Source organism: Elgaria multicarinata, chromosome 16, assembly GCF_023053635.1.
Source record: "Elgaria multicarinata webbii isolate HBS135686 ecotype San Diego chromosome 16, rElgMul1.1.pri, whole genome shotgun sequence".
NCBI lineage: Eukaryota > Metazoa > Chordata > Lepidosauria > Squamata > Anguidae > Elgaria > Elgaria multicarinata.
In genome coordinates, this window is record NC_086186.1 from 29,344,022 (window position 1) to 29,371,990 (window position 27,969).

A 27,969-nucleotide genomic window follows, 5' to 3' on the forward strand; every position below is an offset into this window, starting at 1 on the left:
GATTGGAGTTGTAGTCCAACACATCTGGTCGGGGAAGTCTGCCTTAAAATCAAAGGAGACAGAGCAGCCCTATGCAATGCAGACTCAGGAGCCACAAGCTCGCCCTTCCCACTGGTGGTGCAGGGCCAATCCCAACCGTGGACGGCCCTTCCCAGCGTCAGGCCAAGGCTCCGTCTCGTGCAGCACTCTGGTCGCACAGTGGCCAACCAGCTGTTGACCAGGAACCCACAAGCAGGACATGGTGCAGCAGCACTCTCCCACCCATGTTCCCCAGCAACTGGTGCACACATTTCCAGTCTCAATGCCACTTGTTCATGCCAGAAAGCACACAGGGCCAGGAGGAAGAGGAGGAGGAGGAGGGAATTCATCTACTCGCAGTGATACCGCAGCAAGTTCTCCACGCTCGCTCCTCTCTCTTGCAAAAGGTTCAGAGCACATATAAAGCTATTAGGCTAAAAGAGAAACTCCCAGGGATGTTTTCTGCAGCAGCAGATCAGAAAGCCCTCAGCGGACTCGCTGAAAGCCGAACGCGGCAGGCGCCTCCCCAGGCTCCGCTAGACGGAGTTGTCCTGCGCCAGCACGCCCCCGTTGCTTTGCATAGTTTATTCTGCCAGCTACAAGGAGGAAAATGGGAAACAAGGAGATAGGCAGAGCCTTGGACCTCTGCTGGACACCAGAGGGCTGCTGAGATTGTAAGAGACATTGAAGAAACCTTGACAGGCTTACCTCTGCCGCCACGGGGGGCTTGAAGCATGAGGAACACTCAGGCGCTTGGAGCTCCAGCAGACTAGCTTTTTGCCTTCAGCGGTGGGCCTGTCAACGCCTGAATGTTTCTCCTACAACTCGAGCACTCCCTTTTTACAGACCGAGACTGTGATCCCAATGAAGACTTATTTGGGAGAAGGTACCAATGAACCCAGTGGGACGTCTTCCAAGTAAACCTGCATAGGGTCGGGCTGCTGTCCTCATGTTAAGGTAAACCATCGATTCCGGGAAGGAAACGCCGCCTCTTCCTCTCTACTGTGGGCACAATCCAGTGCGCAAACCCCGCCCCCCTCCATGGGGCTTTGCACAGGGGACATTGCCAGCAGGCGGAGCCCGAGGCCCCGCGTTCCCAAATTGCCCCCCCCCTCCACTACCTACCCTGCGAAAGGTCCCAATGTTAAATGCTCTCTCCCTTTGCAGAGTGCAGATTACTCATGTGTAGGGTGTAAAACGCCCACGGCTCTGGAATGTAGATGATGCCTGGGTATTTCTTCCTGAGGGTCTTGTCGTTCCAGAGCCAGCCGACCCACAGGGCAATCAGCACCAGCGTGATAATGAACGAGTAGAAGAGGAACTGTCCGTTGCTGTCCATGAGCAGCCCTTTGCGCTTCTGGTGCATCACCAAGGCCATCAGGGCAAAGAACGTGAAAATGAAGAGGATGAAGATCTGTCCTTCCGTGACGAGATACCTGCAAGGGAATCAGGGCGCCGCTCAGAGCCGCTCTCCACCTTCAGCAGGGGGCAGTAGAGGGTGCGTAACTTTGCAACCACGCAGCACAGGAGTGACTTCACGTACTTCACCCACCCCAAAAGCAGCTTGGCTCACTTACCAGTAATAGAGACTACTGGGCCCAATGAGGAGCAAAGCAGCCACAGGTATTCTCTGCTGTTCTTCTTTACGGGGTATGAAGCAGCCAGAAAAATAGATGCACAGGACAAGAAAGAAGGGGATGTACCTATGGAACAAAATTACAACAGGACTTAAACTCTTGGGTAGGGCAGGACGGATTGCTCCTCCACCCCCGAGTTTCTAACTGCGGTGTCACGGCAGTAAAGACCTCTGGTGAATTCTCTGCTCTGGCCCTCATGGTGTGACAACTGGGTGCAGTCACTGCGCAAAGGCAGCACAGGAGCAGAGGGTGGCCCCCTGCTGCACTTTGACCTTTTCCTCAGGGATTTTAATAGGTACAACTTCCCAGACATTTCCAAGCTTGCTAAAGCTTTGATTGGCAGCTCCATCAATTAAAGCTGCAAACTGGAGGCCAATTTGAATCTACAAAGGACATTCAAAATCCCAGGAGCTGCCGCATGTAAGGGAACCCTTTCTCAACTCTCATGCACCGTAATAAATAGGAAGAATGGAGAACGTTACAGATGGCCTCTCCTTCTAAGAAGGAACAGCAGACTGTGTTTATTAAACTGCAAATCACCATGTGCTTCTTGCAATAGCTAAAAAGATGTAGCTTTGCTAGTATGCAAGTGTATTCAGTTAGTTAATACTGATAGCCCTGCTTTTAAAGAAACGGACAACAAGGTCCTCAAGAACTTAAAGCGTTCCCAGGAATATCAAACTGTCTTGCAGCATTTTGCAAAACTGCACAGCCTCCTCCGCCTCCATGGCACTTTGGAAAGAGCACCTCCCACCCTCTGGCTTCTGAAATCTCCCACAAAGCCAGCCTAGAGTGAAAGTGGCACAGGAAGTAAGCCCACCCATGAACACCAGTTGCTGGGGAACATGGGCGGGAGGGTGCTGCTTTGGGGGTCCCTGGTCAACAGCTGGCGGGCCACTGTGTGAACAGAGTGCTGGACTAGGCGGACCCTCGGTCCAATCCAGCAGGGTTCTTCTGATGTTCTTATGACATTTCAGAAGTGGTGCTGATTCTGTTCAGCCCCTGCCCAGGACAGGTTTGCAGTGGTTTTCTGGACACACAGCGCACACACGCAACGCACAAGAAAGCAGGCGTTGGATCACGGCGCCAATCCCACTGCAGTTCCTTCCGATGGAAGATGGGTGGTAAGCAGCGCAAACGACCCTCCGAGGACGGAGTGAAGTCACAAGGCAGCCCCAGCGCTCCAAAATGAACACTCTGCATATGGCAGATCACCCACCCACCCAAACTCACCACCCCAAAGGAATCCTGGAACTCTTAAGATCAGGGTTTCAAGCCCACTGCTAAAAGGTAGCCCTCTTTCCCCATCGCAAATGAAACACACACACACACACACACACACACACACACAGAGTTGGCTTAGATGCTCTACCTGTTATCTACTGACAGCTGGCAGCTAACCCCAACCAAGTGAACCAGAGCACAATTGATTTGAAAGTTAAGCCTCTGAGCCTGACCTGAGAGATTCTGGGGAAATCCACATGGAATCGGAGAAGGAAAAACAGCTTAAGGGGAAAAGGACTCTGGCAAGCTGCCATCTTAAGGGTCTTGTGGAGGCGTAAGACACATTACGTGGGGGGGGGCACTTATTAATGTGAGTCATTTAAGAAGTAGAATGTATAACTAAGAAATAAGAAGAATGTTGTGTTATGTATGTATATGATTTATTATGTGCTGTTGTAAAATAAAAATATTTTTTGAAAAAAGAAGAAAAAAGAAGAAGAAAAAGACACATTCAGGTGCTTTCACTGCCCCTTCTGCGGCCCAGAGGAGCCGCCAACCTCACAAGACCGTGCCGACAGCCAAAGCCAGCCTCTCTCTCTAGGCCCAGCTCTTCCTGAGTCATGAAGACCAGAAAGCAGAAAAGCAGCTGAGCAAACTAAGCAAGTCAGCGGAATACTTCAAGAGGTCCTGGGCAAATATGTGGGCAGAAATGACAGCAGAGCCGGGGCCAGTCAGTTTTCAGTGGGGAGGGCGTTAGAGATGAGGAATGAGAACGTGCGACTATGACAGAGGAATGGCCATGGGATACAGAGTCAAAGTAGCCTGAAGAACAGCAACGTGGAAAGAACCAAAGGCAGAATAGCCCAACCAGAACTAACTCAGTGACCCCTGCAATAGAATTCCCCCCCCACACACACACACACTATAGGAGACAAATACTTTAAAAAAAAGTAGGCTCCAGGGGAAGAGCCTTCAGTGTGGTGGCCCCGCTCCTATGGAACGCCCTGCCTCTGGAGGTCAGGCAGGCACCAACTTTGTATTCCTTTCGGCGCCTCCTGAAAATGTCATTGTTCCAGGAAGCCTTTCCTTAATGACCAGCCACGGTTCACAGTTCACTTTTCATTTTGCTTTTAAAAATGTATTTTAAGGCGTTTTATTCTGTTTTTTTAAAAAATTATCTTGTACACTGCTCTGAAATTTTGAATGGAGGACACTATATAAATATTGTAAATAAATAAATACATAATACAAAAAAAAAGATGAATGCCTGTAGAAGGGGAGAGATCCCTCTCTTGGCACACGTGTCTTTCCAAATGGCCGCCTGTCTTCCTCACCTGCACTTTATTTTTATCTGTACATGCTAAAAGCATATCATGCGCAGCTGCCCTAAACCTGGTGGGTCAGGCCATGCTTCTGGTTAAAAACAAAATACACACCCAAACTTAAGCAGTGACAAGAAAAAGAGCCACAATGTACTTACCACATTGAATGGCCCAGATATTCATCATAGTAGTACAGCAATTCGAAGGAATCAATCTGGAAAGGAACGAAATGGGAAAGTGAGGGAAGGAAAAAGGCCACCTGGTGGGCAAGCAGGTGGGGTGGGGTCAAAGGTCGGTCTTTACCAGCGTCTCCGGCTTGAGGTTTTTAATGATGGGGTTCTCTCGGACGGACAGGTGCAGCTGGTAACCGCTGAAGATCAGCCGGTGATTGACGGAATCGCCCACCAAGTGGATGCTGGCTCCCATGACGAACGTGATGATGCAGATGTACACCATGGACCGGGGGAGGGTCTTGGGCGACCGCTCTATAAGCTGCAACAGAAAAGCTGTGCTTAAGAGACAGAGAGAGAAGCAGGCCTCCCCGGCCCCCGCCAGCCCCATTCCTTCAGTAGGCTGAGGCTGGGAAAGTTCCGCCCCGTCCCCACGCAAAACTGAACTGGAAGAAAGCAGCGATGACGTGTTCCCGGAATAAACAGCGGCAACGCATTTCAATGGCATAATCGGCCTTCCTCACACCAGGGTTGGCCAATTGCAAATCCTACCTGTTTGGGCGGGGCACAGACAATCCACAGTGATCAGAGCATCCTGCCCGGCTGAGACATTTTCAGACAGCCCTCCACCCCCCCCGGCTCCTCACCCCACTGTGCAAAACAGAGGGTGTCCTCTGGGGCATCTGCCCCTCTCACACCAGGAGAGGCACCCGCTGGCTCACCGGCTGCTGTTGGCCTGGTGGGGTCACTTACTGAAGAGGCAGCACCAGCCGTGACAAGAGCGGCGTGGGAGGCAGGGCTGCCGAGACGACAGAGGCGCTCAGGCCTCCCATGTTCAGCTCACCGGCCGCCACTTGCCCACCCTGTGCTTTACACGGTTGGCAACTGCAGGCCCCAGGGGCAAGTCTGGATGAGTGAAGGATGGCAGGTGGCCCTCTAGCCACCAGCCTTGAGCCAAAGACGCGGGGGGGGGGGGGAGTAGCAAAAGATGTGCTGATGGACCAAGCTCTTTAAGGGATGGGGATGGATGGACTGTTCTCCCTGCCGTTCCCCAAAGGGGCCCTCCGGGAACCCCCACTGCTAACCAGGCTTCACGCAGTCCTAGCTTCTGCATCACTGCTTCCCCCTGGGGTGGGGTGCAGGGATTTCCCCTTCTTTGCAATGGCTGGGATGATAGAGGAGGAGGAGGAGGGGCAAGGCAGGACACACACACGCACACACACGCACCTCATTTGTATCTACTGCCAGGAATTTAGCTGCTTAGCCTAAATCAATATGTTCTGAACGATTAGTTTTGTTTGTTTATTTTTCCGAAGGGAGAGGTCTAAGACCTCTCTCCCTTTTTTCAAACAGCAGCTTCCCCTGACCTGGATGTATGCTGCAACTAATTCAACCACTCTTTGCACGTCAGAGCAATTGATTTTTATTCATTAGCCAGGAAGATCGTTACAGGCCAGCCCTGCAGCTGCCTCCGCCCAGCCTGCGGCCTTTCAAAGCAACCCCGTGGCCCCCCCAGCGGCTGATCTCAGCTCCAGCAATGGTCTCGAAACACAGGACAAAGCAAATCCCCGTCTAAATCAAAAGGCGAGGCCAGCCCCCAAGTTATACCAGGAAGCTCAAGGTACCAGAGCACAGGCCCTGTTAACTTAGGCTTAAGTTCAAGCTGGCTGGGGGCGGGGAAGGAAAGGAGTTCCTATAATATGGAAGCCTAACAGTTTGGAACTGCCTCTTTAGAATAACCTTGGCAGCAAAACATTCTCACGTGTTTCCAAAGACTTGAAAGGCTTATGAAGAAAATTATGACAACTCTTCACCTTGCAAGCTGTTGTCACTCACTGGTCCATCTTGTTGTAAAGGCAGAACCTGGAGCCTGAACTGTTACACACACACTTGGCAGCCCTATTGATCCGGGATCCCTTTTAAGGACTGATTAATGCAGCCACAGAAGTGGAAGGCCCCCACAGGGAGGGAGAGAAGTGTCTTAACCCTTGTCAGGCAAAGCAAGGCGCGTGGAAACAAGAGCGGCGGATCGAGGCAAGCAGCTGGGCCAGGGCTGTTGTTCCTAAGCATGGAGGACTCTCTGGGCCGGCTTGCCTGATTGAACAGCCCACCATGGCTTGTTTAAGCCACATATTCATGCTGCAGCTGTGGCTTCTTATGCTATCCGAACCCAGGGATGGCGGGTTATGTGAGGGTTAAACAACCTTCGCAGAAGCCAACAACAAACCATGGGTCGTTTGAGGGTTTAGCCTGGGTTCAGATGACATGTTAGGCCACAGCTTGACTATTCAAAATGGCCACTGGCACATGCCGCAGCTCACTGTGGTTTAAACAAGCCATGGAGGACAGTGATGAGCAGAGTGAGAAGAGTCAAGAAATGGGAAATGCAAGTCAGTCTTGCAAGCATCTGGGTGGACGTTGGCTGAGATCCCCTGGCCCAGCGACACGTGGCCTCATGGGGGTTTGCTTCTGCTTAGTTTAGACAGTCCACGCTTCCTTCCAGGAGCAACGTCCACCACAGGGAACTTCCCAGTCGCGCCAGGGGGCCCACGTACCCAGGTCAACACAACTTGGTGTGTCCATCCAGCCCAATGTAGGCTGCTCTGACTGGCAGCAGGGAGAGAACTTTCCCAGCCCCGATACCTGATCCTTTCACCTGGAGATGCCAGGACCTGAACTGAGAAGTCCCTCGTGCAAAGGAACTGGCTTTCCTGCTCAGCTGCGTGAGATTTGTGGATGCTTGTCATGACATGGAGTTAACTAAAGCTTGCATCTCTGAAAACAGATACTCTGAGCGCTTTTGCTCCAATAGCTATTTCTGCTGGATCATTTGGCCTCTCTTTTATAGTTGCTGCGTAAGGATTACACGAAGATCATGCATGGGCTAACTCAAAAACTCTTATTAAAATGCTAAATACTATTCACTACAAGGACCCAGTTTTCTGCCAGGGAAAAGCTACTGAAATTACAGCACGCTTTTTCCTGTTATGACATTTTGGCATTTCATAGATTGGTCTTCCTCAACCTGGTGCCCTCTGGATGTGTTGGACTACAAGCCCATAATCCCCAGTCAATGTGGCCAATGGTGGGAGTTGTCACCTACACATCTGGAGGGCAGCAGGTTGGGGAGAAGGAGCAATACCTTGTTGTCTGCGAGAGTCCAACGCATCAGTCATTGTTCAGGGTGCGATTGTCCGAGAGAGAGAATTGGGGCTCAATCCTAGGCATATTTAGACAGAAAAGAAGTCCTACGGCTCCCAGCATCCCTCAGCCAACATGTCTGCCTGGGCATGCTGGAAATTGTAGGACTCTTTCTCAGCCTAGACATGCCTAGGATTGCACCTGTATCCTCAAATTAATTCTCCAGTCTTTTAACCGCTCCCACCGTCTGGCAGCCATTCCTGCCATCTCACTTTCGCCAAATCTCGCTCAGAATAGGACAGAAACAAAAAACACGCACCCTGGGGTGAATTTACTGAAAAGGGAAATGGTTTACCTTCAGAAGAATAAAGGGTGTGATGACATTGTAAGCCATGTGAAAATAATCTCCAGCACTCGGTTTATTCAGTGGAAACCACTCCAGTGGAAACACAATCTGAAGGGGGAGGAGATCAAAATGGGAAAAAGCGACAAGTTTCATCATCAGTCCACAATAAGCAAGGAAGGGTGGGGGGGGTGGGGGTTTGGTGGCCTTTTTTCAGTAGAGATTGGCCGCAGGAGCCAATTTGTCCCTGCTTTCATTTGCCAAAAGCCAAAGATCAGAGGAAACTGAAAGCAGAAGTATATGCTTCCAGAGAAACACAAGGTTCCCAACTCCGGGTTTTTCTTGTAACGCAAATGAGGGGTGGGGAGTGGGCTTTGTTAGGGGAGAATCAGCAGGCGCCGTAAGATCACCCCCCCATCCCTTACAATTTGCCCCCCACCCCGGTCAGGTATATCAAGTAGCAGACGGGTTTACAAACATTCATGCTAGTATAACATGTAGTTCCAACCTCAGACCAATCTGGAGTGTGTTCAGAGGAGGGCAACCAGGATGATCAGGGGTCTGGAAACAAAGCCCTATGAAGAGAGACTGAAAGAACTGGGCATGTTTAGCCTGGAGAAGAGAAGATTGAGGGGAGACATGAGAGCACTCTTCAAATACTTAAAAGGTTGTCACACAGAGGAGGGCCAGGATCTCTTCTCGATCCTCCCAGAGTGCAGGACACGGAATAACGGGCTCAAGTTAAAGGAAGCCAGATTCCAGCTGGACATCAGGAAAAACTTCCTGACTGTTAGAGCAGTACAAGAATGGAATCAGTTACCTAGGGAGGTTGTGGGCTCTCCCACACTAGAGACCTTCAAGAGGCAGCTGGACAACCATCTGTCAGGGATGCTTTATGGTGGATTCCTGCATTGAGCAGGGGGTTGGACTCGATGGCCTTGTAGGCCCCTTCCAGCTCTGCTATTCTGTGATTCTATGATAATCAGGGTTTATAATGGAGTATGCTAACCGAGGAGAGAAGGGCCGGGTGTCTGAAGGCACATCATTCAGCCACCTTGCTGGAGCTGAACAGTTTATTTTATTTATTATTGCATTTATATCCCACCTTTTTTCCTCCAAGGAACTCAAGGCAACGTGCGTAATCCTCCTCCTCTCCATTTTATCCTCACAACAACAACCCTGTGAGGTGGGTTGGGCTGAGAGTCTGTGACTGGCCCAAAGTCACCCAGTGGGTTTCCATGGCTGAGTGGGGACTAGAACCCAGATCTCCCGACTCCCAGTCCGACACTCTAGCCACTACACCACACTGGCTCTGGGTTTGGTCAGGGTCTGGATTGGAAGCTGCTGTCCCCCACTCCCAATAGGGCGCCTTGAGTTCCACAATGGAAGAACGGTGGGCTAGAAATGAAACAAATGAATATCAAACTATGAGACTCCAAAGTAAACTGCCAAACTGCAACTTCGCTAGAAGTTCAATTCTATCACTGGTGGCCTGAACTGAGATAACAGGTTTTTATCCCACTATGGATGTTAATTAACATAACAATGCTGGGATGTTTGATCTATCATCAACACTACTTTGTGAATGGCCACTGTCCTTATTTTAACATGTATTTATTCTTTAACACATGGTCACAGTCTGCATTTTTTGCATTTCATCCCCCCCACCCCCGATCTCAGTGATTATATCTGTATCTTATACAGTATACCCACATGTGTATGTACCTACCAACAGAGGATAGTGGTTCATGCATCTAATGAAGCGGATTCTACTCCACAAGACCTTATGCCATAATAGCTTTGTGCCACAAGACTCTTTGTTCTTTTTGCTGCAAGGGACTGTGTAAGTCCACATGCTTCCTCCCTCTTTCCAAAGTTGTGATACTACAACTTATTGTAAGTTTGGGAGAAATGAAATCTACGGTAAGTATAACGTTCTACAAAGTATTGTCGTGGGTTTGCTTCGAGAAAAGAACCTTCATGTTCTTAACAGGTCAGCCGATACCCCTTCATGTGACCTAATTGTTAGGAAATCGTTTCTTGATCTCTCTGGAATGGAAAAGTCATCAGAGCGTGTGGAAGGTGATGCATCCTATGCCCTCCACCCAAGGGAGTTTGGAGGAGAGAGAGAACAGGTGCTGAAGGCAAGCATTCTCTCTCTCTCTCAGGGGATCTGATGCGGAGTAACAGATCTGTGGTTACCTGGGAAGCATTGCTGCTCACCTCCATGTGCTTGTAAATAAAGCAAGTATTACAAGAATGCCACAGGGTCTCCTGTGCACGGCCTCTCTCCTCTAAAAAAAAAGCATATGCAAATCGTGCTGCCTCCTACAACTTCTCTCGATACCAGAAAATCCAAACACTGCAGCCAGAATTTAGAATTTTGATTCATTTAGTCACACAGTGTTACCAACCTTCTGTCTCTGCCTCACCTTAAAATTTTTAACATAAACCAGATGGCAACAAAATCTTTGGGGTGGACGAATCTGTTTTGCTTTTCTATAACTTGCATTTTTCGAAGTTCATTTTGTCCTGTTTCCACATTTATCTACGGTATGTTTTGAGAAGTCTGCATAAAAAATTCCTATGCATTTTATACACAATATTTACCAAATGTATTTTTTTTTGCATTTTTGCAATATATGCATTTTTTATTGGATCCGAGAATTTTACCCTTTCCAAAAAAACAAAGGACAATTGCATTCCAGTCCACACATTAGTGCAGGAACCACGAACTAGGTCAGTTTGTACTAAAGTCTGAATCAAATGCACTTCAGCCCCATCAGGACAAAAGGGCCAGAGTGCTACTCACCATGGCGATGGGGCGGCCAAAGTCCAGCACCCAGTTCTGCAGAGTGAAATAAAACCACAGGTCAAAATGGAAACGGGAATTCTTGCAGGCGTCATCTTCTTGGGCTGCTCCGTGATGTCTGCAAATGAGAACAGAACCGCAAACTGAGCAATCCATAGTAAATCTGTTGTGAAGTTTAGAACACGCGCACCCTCAAACAAAAGCAAACTCCGTTCTCATAACTTCCACGTCTGTTGGGGAAAATGAGCCATTTGGGCTGGCTTTGATGCACCTGACTAACTGGGCTCTCCATAAAAGCTGCAGAGACACTTGCTTTGATCTCACAGGAGATACTTAATGGTATCTCCTTCCTGATATTAGAGATCTCATTTGCCCATAATTAGCCTTGTACCGGTCATTTAGACACAAACATGTCTAAAATAAGACAGGTGAGAGAGAAAGGTGACAAACTAACCAACCGTTTGGCAGTCAGGAATCCCAGAACCTGGTTTTCGTTCTGTTCTCCATTAGGATGCAACAGAGAAGGATCCAGGACTGTTGTAGTCCTCAGCAGAACTTCAGTAATATTCATGAATATGATGGAGTTTCCCTCAAAATCAGAAATCAGGATAAGATGTTGTTTTTGAAAAGGCTTTTAAAAAATCACAAAGATAAAACCAGGCAAAATGTGGCAAATCAACATTTATTCCACATCGTTCTAGAATTCTGCTACAGTTTTGCACATGAGCTGCACAAGTGTAATTAAGGAAAGCATGATTCGCCATGACCCTCTCAGAACATGGATTAACTGCAGGGTTTATTTATTTATTTTGATCCAACAGGGAAAGTATTTGATCCTCAGGGCTTATGCAAGGTCTTTCCTTAAATCCTGCTACAGCCATGCATTGCACAATGCATACAGGCCGGAGAAGAAGGCGCACGTCTGCACACAGAGATGCTTTTTCAAAAGTATGGATTTAACCAGAGATAATAACCAACCTCTAGAATCATCCTTGCATGAGAGAAAAAGGCAATTAATGGATTCCTACCACAACTAAAGGATTTGGTACAGTGAACTAGCGTTACAAAGCATTCTCCAAACTACAAGTGAGCCAGCAAGAATAGTAATATGCAAAAGGATGAAAAGAGTGGGATTGGGGGGTGGATACAGCTCCAAAGCCCCAATCCTGGAAGCAGGTTGGCACTTGCACGGTCAGCTCTACCGGGGAGCAAGCGGACTTCCTGCGCCCAGATCCACCTGGTGCCCACACGACCCCCCCCCACCCTTTCCGTGCCAAGTTAAGGGTTTCCTCTACCGGCTGGCATTTCTAACAGAGGAGACACTCTTCACCGGTCCTCCTTTGTTTGGTTTAAAATAGTTTTGTAGATGGTTTTTATATAGTTTTATGTTGCATTTGAAAGGTTTTAATCTCTGGTAAGCCACCCGGAGTGCTTGGGCTATTTGACGATGACCTCCCACCCCCCCCGCAGCTCCGTCTCTCGCCTCCTCTCCCACCGCATGCACGGGAGATGAGGCAGGATTGCAGCGCCCTCGGGGCAGAGACCGCTGCCCTGGCTGCTTAGAAAGCCGGAGCGCGCCGTAGAGGGAGGCGGCGCCTTGCTGGTCGCCAAAGCCGGCCGAGCCCTGCTGCTGCTGGTGGTGGTGGGGAGGCTGGGACCGGAGGGTCAGTGGGGGGTGGGGGGGGGAGTAGGGGCTCCCCGTCTTCTCTACCTTCCGCGGCCGCCCGGCCAGCCAGCCAGCCAGCCACTCACCTGCCCGGCGGCGAGGACCCCGCGGCCGCCTGCCGCCTCCGCACCGACGAGCCGTGCATGAGCGCAGCGGGATCGGCCTCGCCTGCACCGGACTGGCCTAGCGTGGCTCCTGCGGGCGCCCCGGGGCTCGGGCGCCTCGTCCGCTTCCGCGCCTCTCCATGCTCCGGCTCGGCTCCGCCCTGCTCCGGCGCGCGTCCCGGGAGGGGTCCGCCCCGGGCTGCGCTGGGCTGCGCTGGGCTGGGCTGGGCTGCGCGGCGCTCGCTTGGGGGCTGCCGGCGGAGGGACGGAGGGAGGGACGGAGGGAGGCCCTGCTCCTCGTCATGGAGAGGGGGCGGCGCTGGCGACTCCGCCGGCCCTGGAAGCCCCGCGAGGTGCAGACGCGGCCGAGGAACTCTGCACATGCTCGGGGGCGAGACGCGACGCCGCCGCACCCCCCCCCCCCCCACACACACCGAAGGGCCGGCCCAGGGCCAGACTGTTTTGCGCCCTAGGCAAGGTGAGCTACTTTCACACACACACACACCAAAAATGCCAACTTTGATTTTTAAGAACAGATGTTTCCTGGAAAAAATAAGAAGCACAAAACTTGAAACTGCTAAATTTATTTTAAAAGTGCAAGAAATACGTCATGCCAATTAGGAAACAAATTGGTAAAGGAAAGTCTATGGGTCTAAAATGCGTTATTTAATAGGAATATCACCTCCAAATCATCCCCCCCAACTCACACGCCTGCGCACACACACACTCAGCATCACTCACTCCAAACAAACACACGCATGAACAAATGCATTCACTCAAAGACCCCCTGCACCCCATTCACCCATACATTCTCTCTCTCTCTCTTCCAGGCACATTCCGAAGTCCAAACATGGAGCCGCCCCACCCCCACCCCAGCGTCCCTGGCTTCGCTTTGGCTGGGCGGGTGCAGGGTGCCATCTCGCCCGCCCAGGCCCAGCTGAATCCTCGGGCGGGCCTGCTCACAGCCAACGTGCGCGTGAGTGCTGTGCTGTGCCCGGCGCCCCTCTTAGCTTGGCGCTCTAGGTGGACGCCTGAGTGGCCTCTATGGTAGCACCGGCCATGAGCGCACCTCGCAGGGGCGGGTGCTGAACGAGGCTCCCACGATCTTTCGGAAACAGAATCAAAGCCACCACCAGCAGCAGCTCCACTCTGAATCAAGAAGGCGGCGGCGCAATGCACGTTTACGCGGTAGTTAACAGTGCCTGTTTGAGGCAGCTGCTCCAGCCGATTTCATAGCGGGGCTGGCCCTGGGAGGTGGCATGACAAGGGGCTGCACCGCTGGGAGGTGCTTGGAAGGCACACTGCGCGTGGCTCAAGCAAGTGAGTCAAGCCACACAACCCAGGGTTAAGCCTCCTCTCTCCTGCAAAATGAGCATTTCTGGCAAACTGACCTGGGGGAGAGTTAAAATGTTTGATCTGGGTGAGCAAAACCCACTCCCCTCTACAAGTCTCCCTTAAAGGAAGTGTCATCCCAGTTGGTGATGCACAGGCTGAATCCCAGCCTCAGGTCACAAGTTCAAGACCTGGTGCTACTCAAAGAATGGATGGGTGGATCTTAGATGACTTTTGGGGAAGGGCTGTAGTTCCCTGGCTGAGCTCACGCCTTTCGTGCCCAGAGTCCCAGGGTCAGTGCCTGGCGTCTCTGGGGAAAGACTCCTGTCTGCTGCCAGTCAGTGTAAACAGTACAGAGCTAAATGGACCAATGACCTGACTCAGTGGCTTCGTTCAGAAGACACCTTAAACCACGGCTTTAACCATGGTTCAAAAGGCAAAGAGCCTTATTCGCCATGGTTAAAGCCATGGTTTAAGGTGTCTTCTGACTTTAAGGCCAGTATAAAGCAGCTTCCTATGACCACAGGCTGATTTGGGGGCTTGCTGTGCGTTCAGGCTGTGAATTGTGGACATGGGGTTCCCTGCTTGCAAGAACTGCCGTCACCCATTTTGTGCAGACGGAGCTGCTTTTCCATTGCTCCGAATGAGGCAGCTCAGATGTGCAGAAGGGGGTTCAGCGCTCCGCATTGGGCTGCCTGCCTAGCAAGGGGAGTCCCCGTGGTTCTGGAGCAGGATCTGAAAACAGTGTGAGAACATTTGTGGAAGCTCGTGAGAACGTCAGTCATGGCAGACAAGATTGCAACCATCCGCCTTCCCCTGTCACAAGCCTCAGAAGAGGAGGAGCGCGTGTCTGAGGTTGCACTCCCGGTGACGCAGTACAGCAGTAAGGCTCAACAGGGCTGGCCAATGCCGTGGGGCTGCATGAGCCCAGCATGAGCCCCACATGCCCCCAGAATCCTCTGCGACATGAAGACAGTGCCAGCTCCTGGTCACCAGCTGTGCTACCACTTGCTCGTTTGACGGACAGGGAGCCGGGAGGCCGTGGCGTCTCCCACTCCTCCTCCTCACCACCCCCGTCGTCTGGGCCAGAGCGAGAGGCAGGTGGACGAGCAGGTTGCAAGGGTGAAGCGGAGGAGCAGGTCCAGAGGGCTCTTGCCAGTGGGTGTGGGCCCCCGGCAGATGTCCAGCTATGCCTACCCCTGCCCTGCCCTGCCTATAGAGGTTTCGTGGGAAGTACCCAGAGGTTCTCCAGGGGCAGAATGGCCTAGAAAGAGTTCCCTGGCAGTAGAAAATAGAAAAAAGCCCTTGTCCTCAAGGAAGGGAATCTCTTTCCCAAAACGTGAGGCCCAGCAGTGTTAGGGCTAAAACCTAGAACTTGGGTTTAGGGCTATAATTTTGGGTTTAGCCTGTAATTTTAGAAAGAATGCATGTAATAGCTGAATGTGAAATAATATTACTGGCTGAAATAGTATTACTGCTCTTCTGTCCCCCACAACTCACGTGCTTTGGAATTGGCCCTTCTAAGTTGCCTGGATGCAAGTACAAAAGTGACTATCTACAGTGGCTTAGGGAATTAAAATTGTGTAAAGTTCTCTCAATAAAAGTTACTTTTAAATGCACTTGTTGGTAACTCATTCTCCCTAATAAGGTACATGCAATTGAGTGATATTTAAATCAGCTGAAAGTAAGAGCAGCAGAAGTAAAACTATCTTTTATATAAATGCTTTGAAATGAGTGGACAAACCAATGTAGCCTTGGTGAGAAATCCATGAAGACTTCATGAGATTTCACTGGTGACCAGGAGCAGTTTTGGGGCTCAAGAGGAAGAAAGATGAAATTCATTGGGTGTGTGATTCCTTTGGCTCTGCCACATGCAGGGGGTTAGAGCGGCTATTGCCCCCCCCCACCCCCACACCAAATGTTCAGAGAAGGATCATAATAAATACTTTCACTGTGACATAGCGCTGCTGGGCTTTTCACGGCTGAAATCCTTGGCTGGCTTTAATTAATTAATCCTCTAATGGGAGGGAACACTTATTCTGCAGTCTATTATTATTTTATAATTATTATTTATTGCATTTGTATACCGCCCCATAGCCGAAGCTTTCTGGGTGGTTCACATACGATAACAACACTTAAAACAATATACAAAAATTAAAAACCACAAAACATGCAAAATGCACATACATTTAAAACCACTATAACAACTTTACAAATGATGAGCCAAAAAACAGACCCAGGGTCATTACATATTGGTAAATGCCTGGGAAAAGAGAAAAGTCTTGACCTGGTGCCAAAAAGATGACAATGTCAGGGCCAGGAGGACCTCGTCAGAGAGATTGTTCCACAGTTGGGGGGCCACCACAGAGAAGGCCCTTCAACACATGCATACAGAAAAATGTTTTGAAATGTATGCTCTGTTCTTGGGCTTCCCAGAAGCATCTATCTGCACATCGTTGGAAACAGGAGACTGGTCCAGGTGGACTCTTAGTCTGATTCAAGGAGGAATGTTACATTTTCTTAGATTCAATTTTCAACACAGACATGATTTTATTTTATTTTTTTAACCAGGGTTGCTCAATTTTTTCTGCTCTGGCTTCTGACACAGAAGGTTAGCCAGTAAAGAGATTTCTGATGTGGAGATCAGTGGTGTGAGAAGCTGCACTGTTTATGTTTCTTTGGGTCAGGTGACTATTAATGACACAAGAGCTCTGCTAGAATAATAAGGTAGGCAACTTCTCAGTCCAGACCCACCAAGACTCTTCAACCAGTTTCTACCTACTTTTATCCATTGCTATGACCATCCTCAGTGGCTTCAAGTGTCCCCCACCCCACCCCTTCCAGCCCCAGGCTTCTGGTGATGGTACTGTGCGTACAATCAGCGTAGTGCCAATCAGGGCCAGGATAATGGCCTAGGGTAGCAGTTACACCCCACATGCTAATGGAGGAGCTTTGCTTACGCCCTAGAATCATGGAGTTGGAAGGGACCACAAGGATCATCTAGTTCAACCCTCTGCAATGTGCCAGAAAACCAATAAAACCATCCATGCGGTGGGGGTGTGTGTGTCTGCCCAGCCTCTTCTTTAAAACCTCCGTATATGGAGAACCCACAACCTCTGTGGGTAGACTGTTCCACAGTTGTACATTGCTTACCACCAGGAAGTTTTTCCTTATATTTAATCGAAATCTAGGTAGCTGTAACTTATACGCATTATTTCGGGGTCTAATTTCTGTGGCCATGGAAAATAGTTCTTGACCATCTTCTCTGTGGCACCCTTTTATGCACCTGAACACTGCCATCATGTCTCCCCTCGGACTTCTTTTCTCCAGACTGAACATCCCAAGTTCTTTCAGCCTGTCCTCAAGTCCCCGCATCCTCTTTGTTGCCCTCCTCTGAGCCTGTTCTAACCTGTCAATGTCCTTCTGGAAATGGGGTGCCCAGAATTGTATACAATAATCCAGGCATGGTCTCACTAGTTCCGCATAGAGAGGAATAAGGACTTCACACATATTTGATACAATGCTTCTTCTAATGCAACCGAGAACTGCATTAGCTCTTCTAGTGGCTATTTCGCACTGCTGACTCATGTTCAGCCTGTTGTTGACGACCACACCCAAATCCTTCTCTGATGTAGTGCTTCCAAGCCATGAATCCCCCATCTTGTATGTGTACCCTATATTTTTCCTCCCTAAGTGTAATACCTTACATTTCTCCCTATTAAAGGACATCTTGTTCCTCTCTGCCCAGAATCTCAACCTGTCCAAATCAAATCGCAGTCTCATTCTGTCCTCATGGGTGTTGGACCGACCTCCCAGTTTTGTGACATCAACAAATTTGAGAAGAAGCCCATCCATCCCATCATCCAGGTCATTAATAAAAATGTTGAATAATATTGGCCTGAAGACAAAACCCTGTGGTACCCCGCTGGTTACTGCTCTCCAACTTGATGCAGAGCCATTAATGCTGACTCACTCTCTGAGACCTGGCATTGAACAAATTGGCTGGTCCTGGGCCCAATGAGCCCTCTCTTAGGCTTGGCCTACATATAGAGCAGACTGAGGTAGAAGAAAGAAGAGGTGTTAGAAGAAATAGAAGGTACTACTTTAGGTGAGGGATCCACCGCATACTCCTAAGAGGGAGGTTCACAAAACACAGAGAGCCTTGTACACAGTCTTAGTGAAGAACGGAAGCAGTCTGATATGTGATCAAAAATAGTATTTTAGGCAAAGAGAAACTATAATCCCCATTTATCAGAAGTCGGGGTAGTAAATCCTCCCTGCTCTGCTCCTGTGGCCTAACGTCACTGCATGCCAGGCTGAACATTTGCAGGGCTGATTTGATGCTTGTGTTTTACTCATGGGTAATCTCCGTCAGATAATCCATCCTGGGAGATTAGAGGGAGAGAAGGGAGGGTGGAAAGACAGAGCCACATGCCATGGGGGAGGAATATGCACAAATCCAGTTAGCTTGAGGGGGGAATCGTGATCACAACCCTTTTCTGCTGTCTTTTCCATCTATGCCTTGGCAGGAGCCACATGGCAGAATCAGGCCAATGCATAATGGATGGAATTGCCCTTGTATAGTTTCCACAGGTGGCAGCAGCTCGAGTTGCACGACTTTAAATTAACTATTCATTTTGTTGCTACTGAAACCACCGCAAAACAATTGCACCAAACAGGCCTTGGGTCCTATTAGCAAGATCACATTACTGACCGTGTCAGCTGGCTCTCGCAAATGACTAGTCAGGACAATAGGTGGGTCTCCCTGAAGGCCTGCAGCAAGAGTCAAGAAGGGAGGAGAAGGAGGGGGCAACGTCACTGCCTGGTGTTTTCTGCAGGAAGAACACTGCCTGTTGAAGGGAGATCAAACTTGCCCAGCCCCTGCACATTTGGCAGGTGAAAACAGGTGCAGGTATCGAAAATGGTTTACATTGCAGCGTCACAAAGTGGGAAATGCCAGCAAACTCTTTCTAGGATTCACCAGCCAGGAACTTTCACTTAATTCTAATTTACAAAGTTTCTGTGAGATCTCTAAACATTTAGATGTTTTCCATATGCTTGGTTGCAGTAGTGCAGGGTGTTCTGAAGTCACTTGTCTGCTTGCAGAGGAGCCCACCCCTCTTCATGCTGTGTTTTTGTGTGAGTCACTGGTTCAGGTGTGCCTCCTGATAGAAACAGAACTGGCACACTCCTTAGAAGGAGCGGAATTCTGTTGCTGCATCTCTGCACAGGGAGCATTCACATGATCTACCCACACCTATTACCTGGCTTCCATGGAGGCTGATTGGAAAGAGGAAAGGCCGGATCAGCAAATCCTGCATAGAGGTAGTGGGCAGCTTTGTCTTCTCTGGATGGAGATTTGGGCTTATAAGGGCTTTATTGGTAGGAGCCTTTTTCCCTCACAGCACATTAACCATTATCTTATTTATTGCATATCTATACCACCCAGTAACCAAAGCACTCTGGACAGTTTGCAAAAATTATCTTCTGGGAGGCAGTTTGGGAAATGCTGCTTTATGTGCTACAAATCCTCTACACTGGGATGGGTCTCCTTGTACTAAATGCTTAGAAAGGACAGCTTGTCCAGTCGTAGTCGCAGCAATTGGGGTTGACAGTGGGGGCACAACTGCCATTGCAGAGTTCAGCCCAACAGGATCTCCCCAAATGGTTCAGAAGTGGGTTTGAGGGGAAGGGACATTGCAGCCTACGTGACTGTCAAAACAAGAATGAGGTTTGTGCTCCTGCAGTTTGCCTCTGGGCTTCCTGGCTCTAACCCAGCGAGATCCAATTTGTCAGATGGACATTCCAGACTGTCAAGACTTGAGGCGCGAAAGCTTTCAGGTGCAATTGCCGTGTGAGTCTTATGCAGCAAAAGCCACAAGCAAGAGTCTTGTGGCACCGACAGATTGATTGTAGCAGAAGCCCTGCTCAGATGGAGGTGGTTGTGGGCTCTGGCCCATGGTGGCCCCTATCAAAATGTATGGCTGAGGTTGCTATGCCTCCAGCCTTCCACAACCTGCTGCCCTCCAGATGTGCTGGAATACAGGAGTTTGGATTCAACTTGGAGATGGTTATCTTTTTCAGAGATCTCTGCAGACGTTTATATATGTTAAAACTGACCCTTGGAGGAGGCCCATACGCAGGGATGAAACACATAGGGCTAAAACCCATATATATATTCAACAGCCTGAGACTTCACGTCTTTATTCCATTGGTCTAAGTAGGATTCACCAGCCGGAGTATATTTCACCAATTTCCTGGGTGCAAGAACTGTGTTAACTTAGAAGCACAAAGCTCTAAATTGTTTTGAAGGGGCAAGAAAAAGGCTATTCGAGGGCCTGCCTTCTCCCATATAGGCGTCCCCATTTCCAGAGGTCTTCTTCAGGCCCTGCTCCAGGGTCCGCTGCCTTCAGAGGTTAGGTGGGCAGGCAGGCACCGGCCGCAGGATTCTCTCCCTCCTCCTTTTCATGCACATGTAAAACATTTCATACATTTTATACAACACAGGCGCCCTTATAAAATCGCAACAATAAAACAAGCACACGGAAAACGCAGAATTTATTCCACACCAATATAACGTCCTTGTCTCAGCCAAGAAAAACGAAAAGAGAAGATGCAGCTTCCTTGCAAATAACGCCGCCCTGTGTGTAACACAGAGCTGCTATGATGTAAGAAATATATGCTACTATGTGCGGAATATCCACCCAGGCAGGCTCAGCTATGGGTGCAAAGCAAGCCAGGCCCTAAACAGAGACCCGCTGAGAAGCATCGCTGGGGCGGAGGGAGGGAGGGAGGGAGGCCGGCGGGAGCCCCGGAGCCGCCTTCAGCGAGCCCTCCTGAAGAGAGGCCCCGCGCGGCTGCCTGCGGGAGAAGCCGGCCTCGCCGCCACCCGCCGAGCGGGTAGGAGGGGCCCTCCTTGGCCCCGGAACGTTCTTTCTCCGGGGAGCAGTTCCCCAGTACGACGTCCATCCGCGGAGGACACGCGAGGCAACTTCCGCTTCCGGGAGCCGGAGTTCAGGGAAGGCGGGAGCTGGAGAGCGACGCGAAAGCTGACCGGGCGGCTGCGAAGGGCACCTCCGGCGGCCCGTAGCCTGCAGCCGCTCGCCGTCCGCTGCCCTGCGCCGCAGCAGCAGCGAAGCGCGGCGCGCCGTGAGCCTTCCGGGGACCCGTCGCGACGCCCAGAGGCCTCCGGTCCTCCTCCCGGGGCGCTCCGTGAAGGCCTTCCGGGCAGCGGGGGGCTGCCGCCCGGCGGCGCCTTCCTCTCCGCCGCCCCCGCCTCCCCCCGCGCCGCCCCGGGTACCCGTGACTGGGGAAGGCGCCGGGAGCTCCGGCCTGCCTCGCGGGGCCGGTGGCCTAGGCAGGCCCCTGCGCCCCCACCCCACCCCCGGCCGAGCCCCCCTGCTGGGCAGGGGCGCAGAGGGGTCGCCGAGCCCGCCCGGCGAGCATGGGGCCGGGGGCTTCCGGAGGCTGGCCCGTGGGTCAGGCCCAGCCTGCCTGAACCGTGCGTGGTGGTGGCGGGGAACGGCAGGACGACGAGAAGCCCCGGCGCCCCCCGCGACCCCAAGGGGGTCGGCCCGCATGCCCCTTCCCACTGCGGAGCCACGGCGGGGGGCGAGGAGGAGGAGGAGGACGAGCCCGGCTCGGCCCTGGCGCCGGCTGGGCAGGGGGGCGGGGGGCGTTGGAGGTCCCGGGAGGAGCAGGCAGCCATGGAGAGCCTGGCCGGCTACGTGTACAAGGCGGCCAGCGAGGGACGGGTGCTGACCTTGGCCGCCCTGCTCCTGAACCGCTCCGAGAGCGACATCCGCTACTTGCTGGGCTACGTCACCCACCAGGGCGGGCAGCGATCGACCCCGCTCATCATTGCCGCCCGGAACGGGCACACCAAAGTCGTGCGCCTGCTCTTGGAGCATTACCGGGTGCAGACCCAGCAGACAGGCACCGTCCGCTTCGACGGGTACGTACGCTTGCATGCATGCATGCGCGCCAGTGAGCGGGGGCCGGGGGCTTCTCCGTTTGGGAAGGAGAGAGATTTGAAGTGGGATGGAGCCTTGGAGTGACACCATCCAGGTTGGCGTTGGGGTCGTCTCATTCAGCGAGAGGAAGGAGGTAGGTAGGTTACATCTCACGCCTTGCCTCAATTGCCCAATGCTGATTCTATAGCTGGTTGTCCAAGAATCCTGCAACTGGAAGGAGCCGAAAGGCCAGCCAAGCAGCCTGTTGTGAGGCCAGACTCTTCATCCCGTGGATCACTTCAACGATCCAGGACCATAATTAAAGAACAGGCACATTGCAGAAAAAGTACCTGTAGACCAAAACTGTTAGAATAACTTGACCAACTGATTCCAGGTACACAGAAGTACCCCTTCTCCTAATCTCTACCTAATTTCTGGTCCTTCACATTTAGCCATCGTTTCCCCCCGAAGTGCATTGCAATTATGAGAGCGAAGGACCAGTGGTTTGCAGGAGAATGTATGGGCAAATAGGTTTTCCACATGGAAAAACAAGAGTCCCATGACTCCTTAAAAGATGAACTGATTGTGGAATGAGATCTCTGAGTTTTAATTTACTCAATGGAGTTTGCAGGGTTGTTCAAGGCCACGACCAAGACAAATGCCAGATGCAGTATGAAGCTGTTGCTTAGACACGCTGGCCCCCTTCCTGTGTTACTTGCATGAAGGGAGCGGCGCTCATTAAGGAGCAGGGGCATCTCACAGCCCCTGTCATCCATCCACATGCTGGGCATGAATGACTGCAAAAGGGATCTTTATGGGATTCGGACTCCGATCATACACAGTTCCCAATTGGGTAGAGATCTTTGCACATAGGTTTTCCTTTTTCAGGACCCCACTGACTTTTGGTGTGTAGAGCTGTCGTTTTAAATAATTATAGTGTAATGTATGCGGGGGTGCTATTGACATTCCTAAGCCTAATCTACCAAGCAGGATATTGCAGTATGAAAGCAGTATATAAAAGGCAGGAGCCACACTTCTGCTTTATTGCGGTATTGAAGTGCACTGACAACCGTTGGGGCCCATTGACACAGGCCATATACCGCTTTCATAGCGCTACATCCTGCTTGGTGTGGCTCCTGCCTTTTATATACTACTTTTATACCGCTTTCATAGTGTAATAATATCCTGCTTGGTGTAGATTAGGCCTTAGTTTCAGCGTGCCAAGGTAAAAGTTGGAACATATCTGAAAAATGTCTCAAAAGCCTCACCTGAAAGTTTCCAAGATACGTATCTGCTCCTTCTGTCTCTTCTTCCAAGTCAGTTGGCAGTATTGCTAATTGGGGTGGGGGTGGGGTGGTCTTATTCCACTCCAGTGCTCAGGAAGTCTTAAGAGCAAAATTGGAGCTCTACCAAACCAAAGGGCAAAACACAGACTGCTGAAACATATAAAACCCAGCATTTCACAGATGCATTATCCTCTCTGTAACAGGCATTGTTTTCTTCTGCTTTGCCAAATACACTAGATAATTTCTTTCTGTGACATCGCTGAGGAGTTGGGTTGCTGAGAGCTGTGGGGCATACCATTAAGGAGGGGAGCATAGACTGCCCAACACTGTGCAGTCAGACCTCCCAGCTGCCCTCTGCTCCTGTTGAAATGGACTAGGTATAGTGATAGCATTTCATGTTCTAGGTAACTTAGACAGGAAGGTCTAATTGGGTTATGGTGGGAAATCATTTTAATTTAATCCCAAAGTAGTTCTAGAAACTATACAAGAACCATTTCTTTTAGAGAAGACTAAACGGTTGGACTGCCCAGAGAGCTTCGGCTATTGGGCGGTATAAAAATGAAATAAATAAATAAATAAATAAATAAATCTCAGTTGGAGACAAGAAGTCAACTGCCTATTTGCATAAAAACTACCAGGGAACATTAAATAGGACTGTCAAAATTGAACTTCAGTGCAGATTGGAGGGGCGGTGGGGGGAAGAGGTAATGACTGTCCGGAGCTCACTTATTCTGCTTCTATCCCATTCACCTTAATAAGATTTATATGGATAAATGACAGAGAGTCTTGTAGCGCTTTGTAGACTAACCAAATTATTGTAGCATAAGCTTTTGTGCCCCCAGCCACTTCATCAGTTGCATAAATGAATGGATAATTGAGTTTTGCGAGAGTACTTCATTAGGTGCCCTGATGTGACCCTAAAACATTGGCCTGCTGAGGCCTGCTATTGGTTACTTGCCGATTCTTGAGAAGCTAAGCACTAGCAGTGAGTCGTGGCCCAGTGTTTGTGTCACTGGGGACAACTCCAGAGCCTCCCTTTTAGAACAACTGCAGCACTTTTACATAGTTGGGACAGGTCAAGAGGAAAATAAACGGGCTGTAAAAAAAACCCTGATTGTAGTCAAAGCAAAAACTTTCCAAGGCAACTGTGCCCTAGCTGTTTTAAAAGTATCCTCTTCCCAGCCTCATAATAAGCACATTGCATGCTCCTGAATGAAGTTTCTACTTCTTTCTTTCCTTCCTTTGTTCTCCACCAGGTTGTTCTTTAAATCTTTAAAATCGAATGCTGCATTGTTCCAACAGGAAGCTCTCTCTAGATGTGACTTATAAATTGTCCTAGCCTCACTTGCCTGGAGAGCTTTTCGGACTGGGTTTGGTTATTCTAGCCTGATGAGACGAAATTGACAAGTTAAAATAGTTTGAAAAGCTGCTGAATACTTCCTCCTGATAGGCAGCACAGTGAGCCACTTCTCCACATTGAGAAACCCTTGACTGTTTGATGGCCTTATTTCAGAGCACCAATTCTAACATTTAATCTCTCTGTCTAGTTACGTCATCGATGGTGCCACAGCGCTGTGGTGTGCTGCTGGGGCCGGGCACTTTGAGGTAGTGAAGCTCCTGGTCAGCCACGGGGCCAATGTCAATCACACGACTGTCACCAACTCTACTCCGCTACGCGCCGCGTGCTTTGATGGCAGGCTTGACATCGTGAAGTACCTGGTGGAGAACAACGCCAACATCAGCATCGCCAACAAGTATGACAACACTTGCCTTATGATTGCTGCTTACAAGGGTCATGTGGACGTGGTGCGCTATCTTCTGGAGCAGCATGCTGATCCCAATGCCAAAGCACACTGTGGCGCGACAGCATTGCATTTTGCGGCCGAGGCCGGCCACTTGGAAATCGTCCGGGAGCTGGTGAGGTGGAAGTCTGCCATGATGGTGAACGGCCATGGAATGACGCCTTTAAAAGTTGCGGCCGAGAGCTGTAAAGCTGACGTGGTTGAACTGTTGCTGGCGCACGCTGACTGCGACCGCAAGAGCAGGATAGAAGCGTTGGAACTTCTGGGTGCCTCATTTGCCAACGACCGAGAAAATTACGATATAATGAAGACCTATCATTATTTATATTTAGCCATGCTAGAGCGGTACAAAGATAGCGAGAATCTGATAGAAAAGGAAGTCCTGCCTCGGATAGATGCCTACGGCAACCGAGCAGAATGCCGGACTCCTCGGGAACTTGAATCCATTCGGCAGGACCGAGACGCCCTGCACATGGAGGGCCTCATTGTCCGAGAGCGCATTCTAGGTTCCGACAACATCGACGTCTCGCACCCCATTATTTACCGCGGTGCTGTTTATGCAGATAACATGCAATTTGAACAGTGTATCAAACTCTGGCTTCACGCCTTGCATTTACGGCAGAAAGGCAATAGGAATACCCATAAGGACCTCCTCCGATTCGCTCAAGTCTTCTCTCAGATGATACACCTGAATGAACCGGTGAAAGCCAAGGACATTGAGAGCGTCTTGAGGTGTAGCGTCTCGGAGATAGAGCAAGGGATGGCCAGGGTCAAGAGCTCTCAGGATGCTGAGCTCCATACAGCCATGGACAACTATGAATGCAATATCTTCACCTTCTTGTACTTGGTGTGCATCTCCACCAAGACCCAGTGTAGGGATGAGGAGCAGTCACGGATCAACAAGCAGATTTATAACTTGATCCACCTTGATCCCAGGACACGAGATGGGTCTAGCTTGCTGCACCACGCTGTCAACTCCAGTACGCCAGTAGATGACTTCCATACCAATGATGTCTGCAGCTTCCCCAATGCACTGGTCACCAAACTCCTCTTGGACTGTGGTGCCGACGTTAACGTTGTGGACAGTGAAGGGAACACCCCACTGCACGTCATAGTCCAGTACAACAGGCCCATCAGTGACTTTTTGACCTTGCACTCTATCATCATCAGCTTGGTTGAGGCCGGCGCTCATACGGATATGACTAACAAACAGAAGAAGACTCCTCTTGACAAAAGCACCACTGGTGTGTCCGAAATACTCCTGAAAACTCAAATGAAGCTGAGTCTAAAGTGCCTGGCTGCTCGAGCTGTGCGTGTTTATCACATCAGCTATCACAACCAGATCCCCAAAACACTGGAAGAATTTGTAGAATTCCACTAGAGGCCTCACCTAGGTGGTGGAGCCCCTCTCCTCCATGCAGGGTCAAACTCGAAGTCAATAAAAAACCGGGCGGAGTTTCTGAATTTCCTTTTCTTCTCCCTTCTCTCAGTAGCCAGTGCACACCACCCAACTCCTCATGAACTGGCTGTCTTGCTTTGATTTGTAAACTTCTCCTCTGGTGTCTGAAATTCCAGTTGGCAGAATGAATGGGGTTCTGTTTCTCTCTGAATGAAACGGTGTGTATGTGTGGGAAATCAAACTCTAAGTTAGAATTGGTGTAAAATATTTTGATACTATGATGCACACGGGTTTTACCATTGACAGCTGAGAATGCTTTAAGCAGCTACCTGCAAAGAGGTTTGCATTTAACCGGTTGAGCCAGCATGTTACCTATGCAGCAGTTTGGAAAGTCGTCTTAATGGGTGTAAGAGAGGAAGAGAGAATTCAGAAGGTTCGTTATTGCTGGGATATTACGAAAAACATGCAAAGCAATCCAGGGAAATTTATTCTTCACCAGCCTGTTTTAATGCCTTTCACTTCTTACTGAAGTCATCAGTAACATTTTTTTAAAATTTCTTCTTGCAAAGAAACAAAAACAACTCATCATTTTCCTTGCAAACAAAGGAAAATACAGGTTAAAATTCAGGTGTGAATGGGATCGCCAACACTACTTAAGTTATTAGTATCACTCTGGCTGATATTGCGAAGGAAAAAACAGGTGTGATACCTCTCTAAAACAATTCTCCTTTATAAATTAGTTGCATGTAAAAATACCTTGGATATTTGTGTGTGTGGATTTCCCAGATCAGGCAAAGCAGTTTTCACTAATCAGGCACACCCCAGTTGTGTTGGACTACAACTCCCATCATCCCCATGGGTGTTGCAGTCCAATACATCTGGAGGACACCAGGTTGGGGAAGGCTGAGGTGAAGCAAAGTGCTTAAGGCCAGATCTTAATCTCACACCTGAACTGTTAACCTGAAATACATTTTCCTGATAATTTCCAACTACCTGATAAACAAGGATGCTTTCAATTATGAGCTCATATTATTTTAGAAATGAATTGTCTTAGCAGGGAAGGATCAGGGAAGAATAATGAATTGTGCTGGCAGCACCCTGCCCTGAGAAGAAGTATCTGTTTTTCAATCCATTCATGATGGCATTCTTCTTATTCTTCAGGAAAATAGATTCCTCCTCACCAAAACAACCTATACAAAGGCCATTTTTTAAAAAATCATTAGCAGTATCTTGATTGTATGAAAAATATTTGACTTGTGAAAAGTATCTATCCTTGACAGAAACTTCAGCAGCCAAATGTCATTTTTTTGGACGGGTTACTGAAAATACTTGCCATTATTTTAAATGCCATTTTCTAACTGTCAGATGGTGAAAGAATGTTCTGCAATCATTTTTAAAAAATGGATAAAGAGCTCTAATAAAAAGGGGCGTTCCAGGCACAGGTGTGTGTGTGTGTGTGTGTGTGTTTGTATTACAAATAAAACCTTGAATGTGTAATTAGCTCTTAATTCTGATTTGTTGTGCTGCAAAATGACTTATTCTTGCTCTCACTAGGTATCAGTGAGGAACAGCCTTGAGTAGTTTTCAACAAGAAATGGTTTCACACCACTAGAATCAGCATGTTAGAAACACATTTGTAATGTGTCTAATGGGCTTTGAACTGTAGTGTGAAGAACTCACAAGATGCTCAACCAAAGTATTCCGTACTGTGCCTTAAATGAACAAGCCTGGTTGCCCACCTCTGTGGCATCCCTGTCCGGT

The 27,969-nt window shown here is 49.6% G+C and overlaps 2 protein-coding genes across 2 annotated transcripts; one reads left to right on the forward strand and one right to left on the reverse strand.

Moving 5' to 3' along the window:
* Nucleotides 1-83: 83 nt before the first annotated feature.
* CLN6 (CLN6 transmembrane ER protein) lies at nt 84-21,477 on the reverse strand. Its single transcript, XM_063142668.1, has 9 exons — nt 20,730-21,477; nt 18,484-18,542; nt 12,420-12,598; nt 10,668-10,785; nt 7,868-7,966; nt 4,505-4,693; nt 4,360-4,415; nt 1,596-1,721; nt 84-1,454 (listed from the first exon to the last, which is right to left on the reverse strand). Exons 1-9 carry the CDS (start codon nt 21,475-21,477, stop codon nt 1,163-1,165), a joined length of 1,866 nt encoding a protein of 621 aa, XP_062998738.1. The 3' UTR covers nt 84-1,162.
* FEM1B (fem-1 homolog B) lies at nt 21,206-27,705 on the forward strand. Its single transcript, XM_063142147.1, has 2 exons — nt 21,206-21,723; nt 24,555-27,705. The coding sequence occupies exons 1-2, from the start codon at nt 21,476-21,478 to the stop codon at nt 26,188-26,190; spliced, it is 1,884 nt and encodes a 627-aa protein (XP_062998217.1). The 5' UTR covers nt 21,206-21,475; the 3' UTR covers nt 26,191-27,705.
* The last annotated feature ends 264 nt before the right edge of the window (nt 27,706-27,969 follow it).